Source organism: Myzus persicae, unplaced genomic scaffold (assembly GCF_001856785.1).
Source record: "Myzus persicae strain clone G006 unplaced genomic scaffold, MPER_G0061.0, whole genome shotgun sequence".
NCBI classification, from domain to species: Eukaryota; Metazoa; Arthropoda; class Insecta; order Hemiptera; family Aphididae; genus Myzus; species Myzus persicae.
Window position 1 is genome coordinate 451,132 of NW_019103697.1, and position 19,552 is coordinate 470,683.

The 19,552-nt window shown below is 28.2% G+C and overlaps 1 protein-coding gene across 5 annotated transcripts; it reads left to right on the forward strand.

The window, feature by feature from the left end:
• Nucleotides 1-2,103: 2,103 nt before the first annotated feature.
• LOC111035052 (protein kinase shaggy) lies at nucleotides 2,104-16,203 on the forward strand. 5 transcript variants are annotated; one of them, XR_002604608.1, is made up of 10 exons: nucleotides 2,104-2,959; nucleotides 6,691-6,881; nucleotides 7,132-7,215; nucleotides 7,287-7,397; nucleotides 7,479-7,716; nucleotides 9,961-10,154; nucleotides 12,222-12,423; nucleotides 12,968-13,158; nucleotides 14,410-14,458; nucleotides 15,725-16,203. XR_002604608.1 is itself a non-coding variant. In XM_022316548.1 (9 exons), the coding sequence occupies exons 1-8, from the start codon at nucleotides 2,875-2,877 to the stop codon at nucleotides 13,153-13,155; spliced, it is 1,293 nt and encodes a 430-aa protein (XP_022172240.1). In that variant the 5' UTR covers nucleotides 2,104-2,874; the 3' UTR covers nucleotides 13,156-13,158; nucleotides 14,410-14,969. The 5 variants fall into 5 exon arrangements, 2 of the variants coding, with proteins under 2 accessions (XP_022172240.1, XP_022172241.1); XR_002604609.1 differs by lacking the exon at nucleotides 15,725-16,203 and adding an exon at nucleotides 14,574-14,971; XR_002604610.1 differs by having other exon boundaries at nucleotides 2,107-2,959; nucleotides 12,237-12,423.
• The last annotated feature ends 3,349 nt before the right edge of the window (nucleotides 16,204-19,552 follow it).

Below are 19,552 nucleotides of genomic sequence, written 5' to 3' on the forward strand. Positions count from 1 at the left end.
GAAAAATTCACCTGTGTCCCGTGCGATTTATCGTCATTAATTTTAATTTTCCAATAATAATTTTATTATCTACGTCATGTACCTATGTTTTTCAGTTTTCTAAAGTCCGATTTTGTCTTAATTTTGCTGCTCAAATTTCCTACAGCACCTACAGTCTTACGTCATCCTCAGAACTTTCCTTAGAAATTTCCCAATAATTGGGAACAATGGGAACTTATCTCCTCTAAGGTTTAGGTACCGATCGATAATTCCACCATTCAGTATTTCAGGCACATTATTTGTTTGGTACCTATCTAGTTCTGTTTACAAAAATGGTCTTAATGCTGTATGAACATAGCAATGTAGAACACTGGTTTTCCCTATGTTTTTTTTTCACAAATCAGTTTTACTCCACTAACTTATACATGTGCTTTAGGCAAAATAAGACAGACTTCATATGGCTTTAAGGAATTCAGATACAAAGCTCTTGAGTTTAATCAATAAATGTAATTATAAATCGTGCATTCCCATGTGTAGACAAGTAGTTCGGATAAATACAATACGTTTACGCTCTGAAATGATATGTTACTTATCAATGGGTTAAACTAAACGTCGCCCCACAATGACGCAACCAGGGGGGTAGACCCACTGGACCCAGGGTCTGGACAGGGGGTGGTCTTGGCTAATGTCATACCTAGAAATTTTATTATTTTCTAAAAACATTCCCAGGCATACCTATTTTTTTTTATAGTCATAAAAACTTATCGATAGGTATCTTATATGATAAATAATTGGGTTCATTGGCCAATAAAATGTCTGTATAGGTTTACTCAAGAAAGGAACAGAAAACAGAACCTAATTAAATCTTTTTTTTGGACCCCCCCCCCCTTTAAATAAATCCTGGTTCAATAATCGCACCGTTATTATAGGGTTAATACTTATTACTTGCGTGTCGGTAATTGGGAGATACATTTCGGTCGTAATAATTTTAACTAACTAGTTATTAAAATTCTAAAAACATTTCAAAAGGTTCAAACGCGTGTACCTATTACACATTTTACCATTAAATAGGTACTTAAATATAATATATTATTATTTATTTTAATACGATCGTGCGAATGAATGCGATTTGGGGGAATATAAACTGCAGTCAATCGTTTTAGCCAAAACCTGACCCACGCAAACGTTAATAATAACAAAATTCCAAGTATAATACTATAAAAATAGGTAGAGGCCAGAGCCCTACTTAAGGGGGGCTGCAGCATGGGCGACATAATTAGGGGCCCCTATATATTACTGTATAGTCATACATACATTTTATTTATATCAATCAACATTAAATTTAGTATATATTTATAATCTTAAAAAAATAAATTGAATATGAAAAAATTGAATTTATAATTTATGTTGAGGGGACAAACTAAAAAATTAATTCCGGGCCCTCAAAATGCCTAAGTATAGGGCTCTGATAATAGGTATATCGCATACAGATATGACATCACGTCGGAGGCCTTAAAACACCAAATTCAGCGGCAAGCGCTGCTTTTTCTACACTCTTTTTTTTATCCATGAACGGCGGTTTTAACTTTTAAGGTTACGTTCGTTCCAGTCGTCTCCGATCGAACATCAAGAAAGACACGAATGTCGGATATCGGCGAGACTGCCAAGACGTGCTCGACACTGCTCGTTCGAGCAGCTGACCCTGCGCGCCCGATGTGGCCATCGGGTTTCGAGACGATTATATTTCCTACGAGACAAACAGATCGATACCTGTTTTGTTCCTCACGGATGATTACCACAAATATTTGTGTTCACGACTGATGTCGAAAAATCTGCGATAGGAACTGGCCCCGACCGAACGGTCCGCGGCGCAACGGCCAATAAGTAATGACGTCGGGAACGAAAGGAGTAAAATATGGAAATGCGGCGGAACGAGCCCGCCGTCGACGTGCCGCGCGAGAGTCGGCGGCGCCGCTACTACGCAATAGACTGACGTCACAGTCACGTTTTCGACATTGCGCGATGGCGTGCGCGGGCCGCGGCGGTATGTCGGCCGCGGTCGCGGGTCGGGGGGTCCCCCTAACCGCTCCGATTGGGTCAATGTCTGCCGTCTGGTGCTGCGTCCGCCGTCGTTTCCAAAATGGAGACACAGCCGCGTCGAACTCGTGATTAGAACACGATTTACGAACAACCCGAGGCGAAAGCTCGTTTACCTCCGACGACAACAACGACCAGCGCCGTCCGTTTCGGCCGCTCAAATTTTAGCATAGATTCCTGTCGGAAAAAAGTCTAATTACAATATACATAATATATTATTCCCGTCCGTATCTCCCGCGGTCGAGGAGTTTGGTCGGTCCGTTAACGCCAAGCCGCGGTCTGCGTGTGCGCGCGCTCGTGTGTGTGTGTGTACCGTGTACAGTGTCTGAGTGTGAGTGCGCGTACTGCGTACAGTCCGTCGTCGTTTTCCAATGTGCTGCTCTGCCGCCGCCGCCGCCGCCGCCACCACTACCCTCAGGTAGTAGCGTATACTAGCGTAGTATGTGGGCCGCGAACCAGGCCAGATAGGCGTATCAGAAAAATTTCTTCTTTTTTTTTTTTATCAATAAAAAAAAGTGCGGAGCAATAAATCACGTTTCCTTTTCTCGTTCCGTTTTGTACGGCACACATTTTCCATTAACACCCGTGTGTGTGTGTGTGTGTTTACGCCGAACTCGCGAGTTCCTACGAATTATGTAAAAACCGAAGAGCAGCCACCCGCCGCACACTTGGTCGACGACGCCAAAGACGACTGCTGTCCGCTACGACGACGAGTACGACGACGACGACAGCGATTCATAGAAGAGCTTCTCCAGGGAGAGAACTCGGCGACGATTTTCACACCACCCGCCGGTGGACATGAGCGGAAGGCCCAGAACCACTTCCTTTGCTGAAGGAAATAAGACTTCTCCGAATCCTCCTCTGGGCGGAATTAAAGTCATAAGTACGTACTTGCACGCGCTCACACATTCAAGCCCACGAACATTTGTACTCTTACTATCGTGCGCATCAGAAATTCCTTACAACTTATTTTACTTTCGTAATACTTACCTCAACACAATAGCAAGTCGTCTTGACAAGCCGACCCACACTACTTATACCTAATATTATACTCAACACACTGTCTACTGATGACAGTAGAGTATGAACTCTCACTGTCGGAGTGGTCAAGGGATATCATTGATTTTGTCTGTGTTATTTGGATCGTGGAATACATCTCTCAATCTACTGTTAGGTACTTAGGTCATATTTCGGCTTTTCATCCCTATCACACAAGTAATTCTACTAATTATTTATGATTTATTACCACTGCATTTATTCTGTGACCCTACCTATTGAAAACTTCAAGGTAATTTGATAAACCTATCTTACATTTTATATATTATAAACCTACATTCTTTCGACAGAATTTCATGTCATGTAAGGTGTAAGTAGGTAGGCACTTGGGTAAATTATTTTCAGATTAATGATTTCTTGTTTTTTTTATTAAAATATATACATTAAATTCAAGATACTTGCATGGTGTTGGCTTAAAATCACACTCTAGGTCTAATTGCTTATAATTATTGTGATAACTAAGTAAGCTAATCAACTGTGTAGGTATATGACAATACTTTCAGGTTTTTTCTATGGTCATAGTTCTTTACAAAGAAATAAATATTTGTTTTTCCAACCAAGGAATCAATTGTGATCTCTATTGAGTTATAGCCTTAAAATTATCTACTATTATAATGTCTAAATAATGTACTTAAATACGTCATACTGCTAACTATGTTAGATAAAATACTAATTATTATCACAATAAAAAGAAATTTGTCTAGGCCTACTGTTATTTCATTAGTCATGTGGTACTAATATGTAACATTTACCACCTACATGTAATGCAATTTTAAATTTCGAATTTTGCATCATCACAACCTTTGTGTAAATGATGGAATAAATTTAGGAATGTGCATATTCTTAACTATATTTGGTACCTAATAAACATCTAAATAAGCTAATTAAACTAAGATGTTCTCATTTGAAAATTTACTTTTCTTTGCTAATCTAGTTACTAATTATAATGTTGGTAATTGCATTCATATTTCAACTTCAATTCATTATGCAACATTTGAAAGTTTATTTACATGAAAAAAATGATTTACTAGTGCTTACTTATGCAAACAAATTTAACAAATTCCTTCATGTTATGTAATTTTTATTGGAGTCAAATAAGGATGTACACTCCTAAAATTATCAAATTGTTTAAAATATGGTATTTTCAATTTTGATAGAAAATCTAGGAGTAGGTAGTAGGTATGTAAAAGACAATAGTACAGTATATTATAGGAGAATAGTTAGGTATATACTGTATATTATATATGTTAGATGAATGATAAAAATAAAATATTTAGAGGGTAGGTATAAATATTTTTGAGCTGTCCCTACAATTTTCTAATCCGGTTTTTGTCAGGTAGTTTTATACAAATATTGGTAAGTTATAATTTGTATGTGTCTATGAGTATACTTACCAGTTATTTATATGTCTGTGTGTATGTCTTCATATCTCACTTATATAAATCACGAATTAATTAATTACAACTAGGTTACCTATAGGTACAGTTAATTAGTTGTATTCAATATTATTTAAAATAGTTTAGATTGGTAATGAATAGATGCAATTTGTACTCTATATCTACCATTTTATTATGAGTATGAAATAAAAAATATTATTTGCTATTAAAATGTCGATTACAAAGAATTAAAGTGATTTTAACTCAGGTATTAATGTTATATCTTACCTAGGTATCTTAATGAAGTGATTAAAAGAATTAAATTTATCAGTTTTAAATTTTCATTTGAATAAATAACCTTTATTGAATCTAAAAATATATTGGTTAGTTGATTTCATTGTGCCAAGTTAATTTTGAAATGACAGACCTTTTTTCCAATTCAATGTCAATACATTGGCTTGAAATGTTAGTAATCTAAGTAGTGATGGATTTGCATCTCCCGTGTGAAGATCCTTCAATAAATGATGTGGTTCCTATTTGGAATCCAACTGTGGTCGCAAACGCTGAACGTATAAGACTTCAAGGTATTATCTTCTTAATATTATCCTTTAAAATGGATAATTTACAATTTATTATAGATTTACAACTAAAAATAATTGAATAGTTAATGTTTCACTGTTTTTTTTTTTGATAGAGTTTAAACTTAGTTGAACTTTTTTTTATCCTGTTTTCTTACTGCCTACAATAAATTGTCCATGATCTGAAAGTAGTCGTTTCAGTTATCTGTTACTTTTAAGAATTTTATAGAATCTATAATTCATTCTTGAATTAATGATTATTTGTTTAAAATAAATCTTAAAACCTAATATATTTGATATATTATGTTTAGTCTATTAAACTTGTCCTTTTTCAATTTTAAATTTGCATGTTCTAAATCATTGGAATGATTTTATTAAACAAAGAATATTTTTATATGTAATAATTTTCGATGAAAATAAATGACTAGGTATAAGTCTTAAGTTCTAAGAATAATTATTCTATATTTTGTATAATGTTTTCTCATTATATAGTTTATCTTAATAATTTTATTAGTTCTGTTGAACTTATTTCATTTTAAAAGTATATAAAATATTTTCTAATTATGATAAGAATTAAGATCTCATTTTATTAAAGATTCAATTTTTAAACAGACGAATAATAAATTATCATACTTAATTCATTTTAAATACATAATATATAAATAAGTATATATATATGTATACAGCACTTTAAGAAACTTAAAATTTAGATTAATTTTATTATGAGTTATTTTTACAAATTATTGGTTAACTGATAACACCATATACCCTACCAAGTTGTGTTAAAATAATTTTTTTATGGGTAATCTCAATAAAAACTTTCTATAATTTAAATAAAACTATCTGAAGTTTTATTGACCTTTTTTAGAATAGTTATGTTGTGGTATTTAGTTTACTGCTTATATAGCTACCTACATTTTAGTAGGTAATTAATCATCATTATTAATTTATATTTCAAAAATGTCTGATAAAAAAAATTTTACACAAAAAATAGTTTTGAATTTAAATGCATTGATGGACCTAATTTTACTAAAATTATTAAATCATTACATTTTTTTTTTTCGAATATAATTTTAGTACTCAATTATATAATTGTTGATGCTTATTTAGATGTTTAACATTAATTGGCCCACGATTGATAGGCAACATGATAGTCATTGTTATAAATAATAATACATAATATAACAGTGATTCAATATATAATAACATTTGAATTTTATAATCTTGTTCCTAGTAATTTAATGAATTAGTCAAAATTATTTTGTACAAATTTAGTTTTAGCTAGTAATTTATTTTAATAAGATAAAAAAAAATATTTTAGTAAGTAGGTAGGTATAATATTCCAATATTATTAGACATATATGACTGTTGGTATTTTTCAAGATAATTTAGAAAAAGATTTTGCAGTTGGATGCTTATTTTGTCAATTAAACTTATAGTATGTAGTATGTACCTACCTACTAAAATTCTTGGTGAAAAAACTATTAAATATAACTTATTATGTTCCATTTTAAATATATTGATGCCCAAAAGTTATTGTCCTGGTGGTATTTATTTTTTAATTTTGTAAAAATACTAATTTTACTTCATATTTCCTATTTTAGGTAAAGATGGCAGTAAAGTCACTACAGTTGTGGCAAATCCCTGCCAGGGACCAGATCGACCATTGGAGGTGTCGTATACAGACACAATGGTTATCGGCAATGGAAGTTTTGGTGTTGTATACCAAGCCAAATTATGTGATACAGGAGAAATGGTTGCTATTAAAAAAGTCCTTCAAGATAAAAGATTTAAAGTAAGTTTTTCTATTTTGTTACTTAACTTTTATTTTAAATGTGAAATGTTAATATACTTTTAACGTGTGTTTTTTAAATATTTGATTTCCTTGAGGAATATCTGCATTGGATTAATACAAAACAATTTGATTTATGCCGTGTACTTAAATGATTATCTGTAAAAAAGAAATTGCACTTCATTTATTTTGTGTTAAGATAAAAAGTTATGTATATTTTTTATATATTTATTAATTATATGTTTCATTTTAGAATCGTGAATTACAAATAATGAAACGTCTAGACCATTGTAATATAGTGAAATTGAAATTCTTCTTTTATTCAAGTGGGGACAAGGTAAATTTAAAATTATTTAACTACCTAAAGGTGCCTATTTATTTTTTTAAATTAATGTTTGATTATTTTAGAAGGATGAAGTTTATCTAAATTTAGTTTTGGAATACATACCAGATACTGTATATAAAGTTGCTCGTCATTATAGCAAATTAAGGCAAACAATTCCGATCAACTACATAAAGGTTTGCTACTTTACAATTTTATAAAATTATTGATAAAAAAGAATGGTAATAATAAATGGTATTAATGAATTTATTTTATAGCTGTACATGTACCAGTTATTCCGAAGCTTGGCTTATATTCACTCATTAGGCATATGTCATCGTGATATTAAGCCTCAAAATTTGTTATTAAACCCTGAAACAGGGGTATTGAAGTTGTGCGATTTTGGCAGTGCTAAAACTCTTATCAAGGGTGAACCTAATGTATCCTACATATGTTCAAGATACTATCGAGCACCTGAACTGATATTCGGTGCTATAGATTACACTACAAAAATTGGTAATGTTTATTTATATGTATGAAAACAAAGTGTATTTAAACTTTATTAAATGTGATGTTCTTAACTTTTAATAAAATTAGATGAGCCAATATTAATTACTAATCAGCATATTTACAATAAATGTATTTATTGAAATAGTATTTAAAAATAATCATTATAGCCTGTATTAATTATTGCTAGTATAATTAATCATCAGTAAATAATAACTTATCGACTAATTGTTATTAATTTCAAAATATTTCTTAACTACTTATATTTTATTTCATTAATTAATTTATGGATTTATTTATCATCAATGGTGGCAACTGTTGTATTTAAATTATTTTTTACTTAACTAGAGTTTATTTTTTATTCATAAATATTTTTTTATATGATAATCCAATGCCAATAATTAAAGCAGGTGTTCAGAAAGCTAATTATTTGTTACAGTTTTCTTACTATTGACGCCCGATGCTAATGTCAGTTTGTCCTCATATACTTCAGGAATAATGATCCTGTCCAGTAGAATCAACCAAATTTGATCATTATTTATATAAACCTAATTAAGGCTTTTATTCTACAGAACGTGATCTCTGTTTTTCAATATTTTAATCTCAAACTTAATAATATGTTTTTAAAACAATTTAATGTTTTTTTACAAATTATTTTGTACTATTATTTGAAATAAAATAGAAAACCTGAGTTCAATGTGGCCTTTAAGAAGTCTTCTTCTCTCTGATATAAAAATAGTTATCAAAATCCCACAATTCTACAAGGTCTGAGAGTTTTTCATGTGAAGTAATTTTTATTGATATAATACTCGGTAGTATCAACCTCCTTAAAATAAGTATTGGCAGGAGAAGTAGACTAGTGAAAAAATATTATAATAAGGTGGTAACTAAAATATAATTTTCAAATTGTATAGTATTGTGGAAAATTTGAAAATTGTCACCGGGCCTCTTTTATAAAGCATTTATTTTAAACCTTAAAGATTCTAGTGTAATTTTAAGTATTATTTTATTTTACAAAGTAATCTATCTCAACTAGCAAAATTTAGCGAAAAAAATTAGTGTGTTTCCAAGTTAATAACCAACTGTTATAATGTTTTAGATTATGAGATTTGCTTTATGTATTTGTATTTTTTTCCTGTCTGTCATCAACATTATCAACATTTTTAAGTAGTATGCTTAGATTTTTGACATCAGCATCTTTCTGATGGAAAAATGAATTCCATTTTTACTGTTGAGAGGTCAAAATTGAAAAATATTGGTATAGTCTTGGAGACATTTTTCAAATTTTTTTTAATACTTTTACTGATTAAAAATGCTTGAAAATTAAATGTAAGTTTCCTCGAAAGTTTCTTTAATGGCAGTTCAAAAATATGAAAGATACATAGGTACAGGAATTTATTATGTGCATTTAAAGTTGAAATGTTGATAAAATTCCAAAAATTTTCAAATTATTTTTAAGTTAGGTATTCATAAAAGTACTTTTCATAACTTATATTAAAATAAGATTCCACACACATCTATGTTAAACAAAAAAAAAAAAACATTAATTTTTTATTGGCTTTTAGATTTAAATTTTTTACGATATTGGATTCTTACTTGTAAATAAACAAATTTCCATACATCAATTTTTGATAATTTGTTGTAATTTAAAAATTAATAACTGTAGACAATCAACATCTTTTCCAAATTTTAAAATGACCATTTTCTATACTTGATAACATTTTCAAAATTGTCAAACTTCTTTGACTCTGAGCTATTTATGGCAATGAGAATTTTATCAAATTGCGTGAGTTATTTTTCAGCTAGAAATTCATAAAAGTTTTTATTTTCATTGCTAACATTAAAAATGTTAATAGAAGTTTCCTCATCTTCACTAAAAAAAAAAAATTGTTTTCCAGAAAGTTATACTATTTATAGCCATGAGATATTTTTATTTTTATTAATTTTTTTATCAATAAATTTGAATACATTTTACAAGTATGCTAGGATGACACGATCTTCCCTCAGAATCGTTTTTCGTATCCAATGGTTTATCATTGAATTAAAATGTTAGTAATTTAACATACCATTACAATGACATCTTGACAACTATTCACTTGTAATTGTTTTTTTTTTTATATAAATTTTAACCCAATTTTTATAATGTTTTGGTTTTTATATGTACTTAATAATTTAGTATTATACAAATTTTTACTTTAAAATTATAAGTTTAATTGTTTAATTTAATTGTTTAATGAAATATTGAATTTTTAGATGTATGGAGTGCCGGATGTGTATTAGCAGAACTTATGTTAGGTCAGCCAATATTCCCAGGAGACTCTGGTGTTGATCAATTAGTGGAAATTATAAAAGTCCTTGGCACACCAACAAGAGAACAGATTAGAGAAATGAATCCCAACTATACAGAATTCAAATTCCCACAGATCAAATCTCACCCTTGGTCAAAGGTAGGTCATTGTTTGAATTGGATCTTCATTGAATTTAACTAATTTGTGAAAGCTTAAAGAAATTATACATACTTCCAGAGTTTGCTCATAGGTAGGTTAAAATGTATCTCTGAACTTAAACTATAAACATTTCAAAATTATAATTTAAGTAAGTTAAATCTTCAATCAATTTATCAAGATGTTACAAATTACTATAGCAAGTATTAAAGTTAGTATAAACATAGAAATGTTTGATGGATAATTACATGTCACTAGTAAGGATAACATATTAATGTGATGATACACCTGCATGTGTGGTTCCATCTTACAAACATACAACATGGTAAATTTTACGTTCACAATAATACATTTTACTCAGCAAATTCAAAAATTAGAGTGAATGGACCTGTTATAAAATTTAAAGGTAAGATTATCAACTAGGGCATCTGAGGCTTATTGATATTTTTTCTAAGAGGATGTCGTATCCTCATGTGTTGTTTCCGTCTTACACACATACAACATTGCAAATTTTTGTTCACCAGATTCAATATTGTGCTGCTTATTTTGATATAAGAGTGAATTGACCTTTTATAAAATTTAAAGGTTAGATTCTATAGGGCCTCACATAGCCTTTTATTGATATTCTAATTTTGATGTAAGTTATGATTATTTTAAAATGTAGTTTCAAAAAAGTCATAACTCACATAAAAATAATATCAATAAAAGTCTAAATGAGGCTCTAGATATAATATTACCTGTTTATAATTGGTCAATTCACTCGTATATCAAAACTAATAGCATAATATTGAAACTGGTGAATGGAAATTTGCTATATTGTACGTGTGTAGGATGGAGACAACATATGGGGGTACAACAATGAAGCAAGTTATGACAAATAATTTTTGATCATCACTTACTTAAAAATAATTATTTAAATAAAACCCTCAGAAATGCCATGGATCAGGGGTAGCAAATTGTTTTAACGCAATGTGCCAAAAATTACCTTTTTTTTTCGAGCTTGCCATTAAATTATGAAAAAAGGTACATATTATCAGCATAATATGGCTATTTATTGTTCAATAACGATAATTCAATTTTATCTGTAGATATTAATACATACTTTGTGATGTTATTTAATATTAAAAATAAAAATAATATGGATAATATAAATATTTGAATATTTTGCGAACCATCAAAAATGTTTGTGTGCTATGGATTTGCCATTCCTGCCCTAGATAATATCCTTACCTTCAAATTTTATCGTGGTTGAATTTATTCTATTTTTAAAAATAACAGTAAAATGGATTTTTATTAAGGTAAAATTTGTTAATTGTATGTTTATGTGACAGAGAGAATACACGTGGGTGTTGTGTCCTCTTAAATAAAAATCTAGATCATTAAAGGTTGAATATTAAATAGTGTTTGAGCAAATTCAATTTACAGGATGTTTCAATTTCTTTATCTATAAAATAATAAAACTAATTTTTCACTTTTTTTTTGGTTTATGTTTATTTTTTTACTAATATTATTTTAGTAAGACATGTTAGAGGAGAAATATCTATACTTCGTATTTTTAACGTACATATTGTACCTTGCAGTTTATGCTGCAACGCATGTCGTTCCCAAAAAACAGCAATGTCCATCAAAAAATTAGAGTAAGTCAAAAAATGACTAAGAGACAGTTTGAATATCTAACCGGTTTTTCTTGTTCAATTATTATAACCTTTTGACATACTCTTTATATTAAAAGAGTCTTAACAATTTGCATACAGAGGTTACAAGACTGATTATTTAGTTAATAATTTATAATGTTTTATGAAGATAATTTCAGTTTTATGTAATAATAATTAATTAAATATTATTCTTTTGATAAGTGTAAAACAAATGAAGTATTTGCTCGTAAAAGTGGTATTCGACTTGTGGTTATTACTGCTATATTTGAAAGTTTACTGTAGAACTTAAAGAAAATTAGAACTCTAACATGTCTTTTGAATTTTTATATTTATTTAATTTATGTCGTTGTTCTTTTAATATTTTAACTATAAAAAGTGTGTGTTTGAAGCATATATTCTATGTGTTAACCTTAAGGCGTCATTTGTAAAGGTTTTCCGTATGCGGACACCAGCAGAAGCTGTAGAATTGGTGTCAGTGTTACTTGAATACACTCCATCACTTAGGGTGTCTCCACTACAAGCTTGTGCTCATGCATTTTTCGATGAGCTAAGAGATCCGCTCCATAGATTACCAAATGGACGATCATTACCTCCACTATTCAATTTTACGCAACTAGGTATGTAGTTTACTGAAATATCTGTTAAAATCAAAAATTATTTTAAGATCTTGTTAAGAAGATTACACATTTGTGTGTGTTATATCCATCTTACAAAAATGTCATATTTAAAAATAATTTACGAATTTTCTGCTGAACTAATTTTATATTGTTAACTGTCTTAGAGTAAATTGACTTATAATCAAACTCAAATTTAAAAACATTATTAGTGTTTAAATTATTGTTCTCAACAATATTTAAATGTTTAAGTTTTGAGTAGGTATGTAAAATATTACAATTAAAAAATGCTGATGACTTAAAAATTAAAATATTGTAAAAAACTAACTTAGAAACACTTAAAATGTTTTTACCTTTAAGTTAAATAATCGGTAAATTCACTTAAATATTGAAGCTAATAATGCAAAATATTTCCTGATATATTTTATGTTTGTAAAATAACATAATATGAATGATGCAGCTATGGCATGCTCTTAAATAAAGTTTTAATAATACTATTTTTAACTTAACTTAATTGTCAAACTGAACTATTAAATGTTTTCTTCAGAATTGAGTGCAGCTGGGTCTTTGAAGTCTGCTTTAATACCCAAGCATTTAAAAGATTCTGTAGGAAGCGGAAATGAAGCGTCTGCAGCTAGTGGTGGTCCATCTACTCCAGAGAATATTAATCCAGACAGTCCAAATCACCCTTCTTCATCTACTACTTCCAGGCAACCTTCAAATGAAATAGTTTAAAAGGTAAAAGAAAATTATGTATATAATATTATGTAGATTTAAGATTAGTTTCTATGAATTAATTTTAATTGGGTTGTCAAAAATCATTATTAACCTTAACAATTAATATTAAAGTTTATTGTTTTAAAACTTTTTTTACACCTTATTGTGAGTTATTTAAATTTGTATTCAATTGAAATTCCATCAAATTATTTATTGTTCGTACCTATCATATTTTGTCTTTTTATACTTTATTTTTTATTTTAGCAATTAGCATAAATTAAAATGTATTGCTAAATCAAAAATATTCTCTAATTTTGTTTATTTTATTATTTTCTTCTTCTCTTTAATTTCTTTATTATTGTTATTAAAGATGTATATTGATTGCACAGTAGTAAAGTTGAGTCAAGCATAGTAACAAAAGTAATTTGACGTTGTTCAATGAAATATTGGCAATAGTGCATTGCCAATTTAATTATTTTAACCTTCTTTTCAATGAAATGTATTACTTATTATTTTAAAATTAAAATTAATGTAGCTATAAATAATACTTATTTAGTACAATATTGTTGACCTGAGTAATTTTTTCATTGATTAAAATGAAATAGTTTGTATCGAAAATAAAATGTACTGTTATGTGCAATTGACATTTTTGTTCATTGTTTTTAAAATATCAAAATTTTCAGTCATATAGTTGGTTAATTCTAATTTAAATTATTATTATCTGAATAACATTAAAATACAGCTTTTGAATATATCTTGTAGAAATATTTACAGCAGCATTATTTTCAACTGGCTAATATATTGCTGTGATAAAAATTCTGAAAACAATTTTATCCTACCCTCCCCCCTTAATTTCCATCTTAATTAATTTGAGTATTGACATATAAATGGTCAATTTTTATTATCATAACTTTCAAGTAGATTATAGTGAATTTTATTCTTTTCTAGAATGATTATAAATTGTATTATTAATGTGGGATTGGTAAATAAATTTACCATGAAATGTGACTGAAGAATAAATAAACCTAATTAGGCTTTATGTTCTTGTAATAGATAATAATAACTATCAACTATTACCAACCTACATTGTTTTTTTATTTTTGGTATTTTTAATTAAATGTATGAGGTGATGTTTGATTACAGCAAACGTTAAATACATTTGTTAATTTATAATTTTTAACCTATTGAAGCTAAACTGCTAAATCGAAGGACCTTGGCCTTTAATGCTTTAGTATGTTAGTTATAAATATTGTTATTTTTTGTTGTTTACAGTGCGACCAAAAAATGCCTTGGCAATCAAACCACTCACAAACATATTAAGGTAATATATATGTACACCGAAAAAAAACTTATTACAAATTCATCATATCTGTATTGTCTTATGTATTTAGTTTTAAAAAAAAAGTACAGTCTAAGGTTGTCAACTTTGTTATTAGGTAAATTTGTTGATACCTAAACTCGCCTTATGAAATGGATGAATTACGCAATTTTAAAACATTTTTAAGCTCATTTTCAATGATACTAACAACCATTTTTTTTTCTTTTTGTTACAAACTTAAAACAAAATTATTGGAACTAATAATCAGTCTTATTTTAATCAAATATTATTATGTTGTTGTTTTTTCCGTTTTTTATGGTAAGGTATTTGTTTTTTTTTCTCAGAGGATCTCGTCAAACGTGTAGCCTTTTAAAAATGAAATTCAAATTTTGATTTAGTTCCCAATTACTTGCCTTTTGTGTTATTTTTAAGTCCAAAGATAATTGTATAAACAATTAAATGTGTATTAATATATACTAAAATAAACTCGTGTAAATATAGTGCAAATTCTTATGGTTTTGTAGTGTATTTTTTATGTTTGTAAGTGATGTGCTTTCTACGAAAGGGTAGGTCTAAAGCTTTTATTCAATCCTAAAACATATTAATACAAATCTAGAGTAGTTCATTCATAAACTACAGACGATTTGTATAACATAAAAAATTGCAGGTTTTTAAAAACTTCTATTGCATTGATAATTTTGTTTTATTTTTGCATACCCAACGTTCCTGTTACTTCTTTTTGTAGACAACTTAAATATTAGTATATATGATGATGATTTCCAAAATTCTTATAAAAAAAATCATTCATATTATTATTTATTCAGATAATCAATAGTGTTAGTATATTATTATATAAGAATAATGTGTACCTTGAAAAAAACCCATACAAATATAATTATTCTTAACAAAATTGCTTCTATTTTATATTGAGTTAGCAATAATTTAAATTCAATGATTATAATATATTAATTGACGTAAAACAGAAACCTTTTGTAATATACTGTCCTTTCATATCTTTTTATTTTAATATTTTTTAATGGGTTCAATGTTTATTATTTGTGAAAACAATATTGTTTTATTGTTCATAATAGTTGCAATCTATTAATAATAAATGGAAAAAATTTGTCAAAAATAAAACGTTCATTCCAATGTATAAATGTTTTAATTTAGTTTATTATATATTATACTTATAATATATATACATTTTTTTCTATTTGACGTGTATATTTTAAGTTAATCCAAACTGATTTTTTTTTTGTCATACTCAAGGGTTCCTCTCTTTTCTCAAGACTATACGAGTATTGGAAAGAAAACACGCTTTTTAAATTAAAATATATATTTAATTTTAGTCATTAATTTGGAATTGTTAATTAATAAAAATCAAATGTAATGACTATTCAAAATTATGTACAAATTAGTTACTATCACAGGCAATTCATGTTATTGGCACGTATTCCCAATTAATAAAAACCAATGCATATAAGACATAGAAGCCTGTAATTTCGTTTTAACATCAATTAGTATATATTTCATAATATAGCAACCCAAAATTGTTTGGCAAGATGTTCCACAAAAATATTGCGCTTTTGGCGTATTATGTTATTGTAACGTAATTTATTTATATGTATAATATGATAATAATAAACCCATCGCGTTTATTGCCAACGACCATACTTGTTCATACATGAATACTGAATATTATATAACCAAGTACGTAAATGTTTTTTTTTTATGCTTAAACAAAAAAATTTTAAATAATATTTAACAATATACTGATGCAGCTGTTGCATAGATACAATATTAGTTAGAGCTCAATGTTGTTATAATAGAGAACAATTATTTTATTAGAAGCTCTGTATAACTGTGTAAAAGTGTAAAGTATTTAACAATAATATTGTATATTCATAATATATATACATATATATATATATATATATATATAAAACTTGCATAGATACGATTATATAGTTTTGTGGCTAGTTAAACATATACAGTAATAATATGTTGTTTTCTTCTTTTTTTATCATTTAATTATACAAATTGTATGACATGCAAGACTATTAATACTAACTTTGATTTTTATTTCAATTGGTTGTTTTTTTTTTATGTATATATTTATATATTTATGTACATAGATACACTCATATATAAATATATATGTATATTACATATTATGTAGTGTTTCTTTTTTGATATTATATGAAAACCATTCAAATTGTATACAATTAAAATTATGTTCTTGTCTCTCTACATTTTTTTTTCTGTGGTATGTATTAATGTATTATTTATATTTTATATTATACTTACATGGACTATCTATATCCTAAAATAAATTATTGATTTTGCAGTTTTTGTTGTTTAATATATCATCTAATATTATTTACATACTAGAAATTAATAATTTTAATCATAAAAATTCATAAAAATTCTTATATTTGTATAATCATCCAGATACAATATAGGTATCAAATGCCGTAATGTCATTTATTTAGTATTAAAATATACTGATGTAAAATTCCATACAATTTAGTTATGAAAATTTGAGAAATTGTGTTAGTTCATAGCTCTTAAATGTGTAAAAGAAAATTTAAATATATATATACATTTATATACATATGGGAGTCTGTGTACATCTCAGTACATCATACATATAGGCATGTTATATGTATTGATGCCTGTGAGTGTATTTATATATGTATGATACATACATAGAAAAATAAATAATATGCAAATAAGTATAATATATATACCTACATAATTTAGTATTGATTTTGTTATTGAAGGTGTTGCGGAAAGACAAAATTAATTTTTAAAACACTATAATACCTCAGTACAACTGCTCTGTCTCATTTGTTCTATCCTAGATTATTAAATAGTACCAGTACACTGCCCAGTACTATACTTAATTGATGCTTTAGTCGAGAAAAAAACCTATCAGTAGATTTAATTTCCGATCTCATAAATGTATGTTATAAAATTATGACACCACTTGTGATACTTTTACAAAAAATGTATAGTTCTGAAACGCTCATGACCTGCTTTGAAATCAAAATACCAATATAAGAGATGCCCTGGACAGTAGCAATATGTTTTCTTTAAATTTTATAAAGTCAATTATAATCATTTTATTAGGTTTATAATAGACAAATTAACTCTAATTTTAAAAGCAGAATAAAATGGATTATTTTAAACTTAAAATGTTGCCATGAACGTTTGTAAGACAGGGTATAGGCGAGAAAGGGCGTAACGTGGTGAATTTATACTTGAGGGAGCCTATGCCCCATAATGTTTCAGGCGTTCTGCATACTCAACACATATTCTAAAAGGGTAACTAAGAAATAGGTATGGGGGGCTTTACCCCTTTCCCATTCTACTCCTTTAGTGCTCAGATGTGGCATCTCCTTAAAAAATCAAATACTATCCCTTTGCTATGGTTCGTGTCCATATTTTGAGTAGAGTTCTGTAAAAATATTCCATTTGAATGGCAAGCTTTCAATACAAATCAAAAAATATTTTCTGTCAAATTCTGGAGAATGATTTCTCATGTTATAGGTAATGATGCAATATATCATCTAATTATAATAGATTTATAACAACTAAGAGTTTGCTGCCATTTCAAAGGTGCCTTTGTTTTGTAATAAAAACAAGTTTCAAAACCAATGCACAACTTGCGACGACCACCACGCCACATTCTTGACTTCCTTAATCTAAGTTTTTTTGGTAGGTACGTCATTGTACGTATTGGTCTATAATAATTTGTTGTAATCTGTGATGTTATTTCTCTACCGACTGATTATTTTAACAGCAAGTTAATGCTATTGTTTTTGAAAAAATTAGTTCTGGAAACTTAATTTTTAGTGCTCTTTCTCTCAGAAAGTTGTTTGATAGCCCATTAATAAGAATGTGTTAAGTAGATACAAAATGCAGATTATAAAAATTAATTTACTTTTTAGCCATTCAAATAATAGTCAATTTTAGCTATATTAATTATTAACTGGAGAATGGACTTTGTAGCTTGGAGTCTTATTAAAATACCCTGGCTAGAGGAAGCGCAGCTTAGAGTTTCAGTTACAGAACTTTATCTTTAATTGTTCATTCACTGCAAGTTCTACATCATTAAAACACACACACTACATACTATGTTCAGATGAGTACCAAAGATGAAAATTTCAAGATGGATAAAAAGTCTGAGGTTAGTTCCATAAGAATAGTACAACCACCGAACTAAATATTTAGTATTTTTCAATTTGGTTCAGTAAGTACAACTAATGTCAAAAAGAGTCAGCATTTTAGAAAGAAACCACTAACATTTTGTAGATTTGAAAAAAAATCCATTCCGCTTCAGAAAAATGTAGAGCACTGCCTTACATACAATATTTGGTTTAATCCTATATTTTTCAAGCAAAATATGGGTATGTGAAATATTACAAATTAAAAAATTGAATAAAGCTGACGCTTAATCACAGATAATGTTCTTAGTTCTTACCTGTCACCTAAATGTTTGACAGTGGGCTCATTGATTATAATGTCACAACTAACAGCATACTATTGAACAAGAGAATGGAAATTTGGCATGTCGAATGTATGTGTAAGGCGGAGACAACAAATACATGGGTAGTGTCCTCTTAAAGAAAATAGATAAAGGTTAGGTCACTTACAAAAGTTATCTGTTAAGTATATCACAGTGGTTCATATTAAAATAATTTTTATGTTTTAAAATGTATTAAGTCCAAGGTTTACTTGTACATTTTTTTTATATTAGATCATAAAAATCCGTTTTAATGACCAATATTGTGTGATTGTTCATTGTATGATTAATTTCCTACTCTAAGGAAATGTGGAATAATGTACTGATTTTTTTGAGAACCTTAAGAATGAATCTTGGAGCTGTTAGAATTAGGGTAACAATTGATACATTGTTCAATTTTTCTTATGAGTTATGTTTATTGTCAAACAAAAAACGAATAACAACTTAATTACATATAGGCAAGGTATTATAAGTACATAACATAGCTTTCAAAAATAAATATTTTTGGCATCTCCTCAAAAAGTGTAGAGTATACTTGGAATGTCATTATAAAATGAGTTTTATAACCA

Excerpts from the sequence above, each read along its gene's own strand:
- LOC111035052 (XM_022316548.1), top strand. The coding sequence starts at position 2,875 with ATGAGCGGAAGGCCCAGAACCACTTCCTTTGCTGAAGGAAATAAGACT. Across the intron at positions 6,882-7,131 it reads TTCAAGATAAAAGATTTAAA|AATCGTGAATTACAAATAAT; the intron begins GTAAGTTTTTCT and ends GTTTCATTTTAG. Across the intron at positions 10,155-12,221 it reads AATCTCACCCTTGGTCAAAG|GCGTCATTTGTAAAGGTTTT; the intron begins GTAGGTCATTGT and ends GTTAACCTTAAG.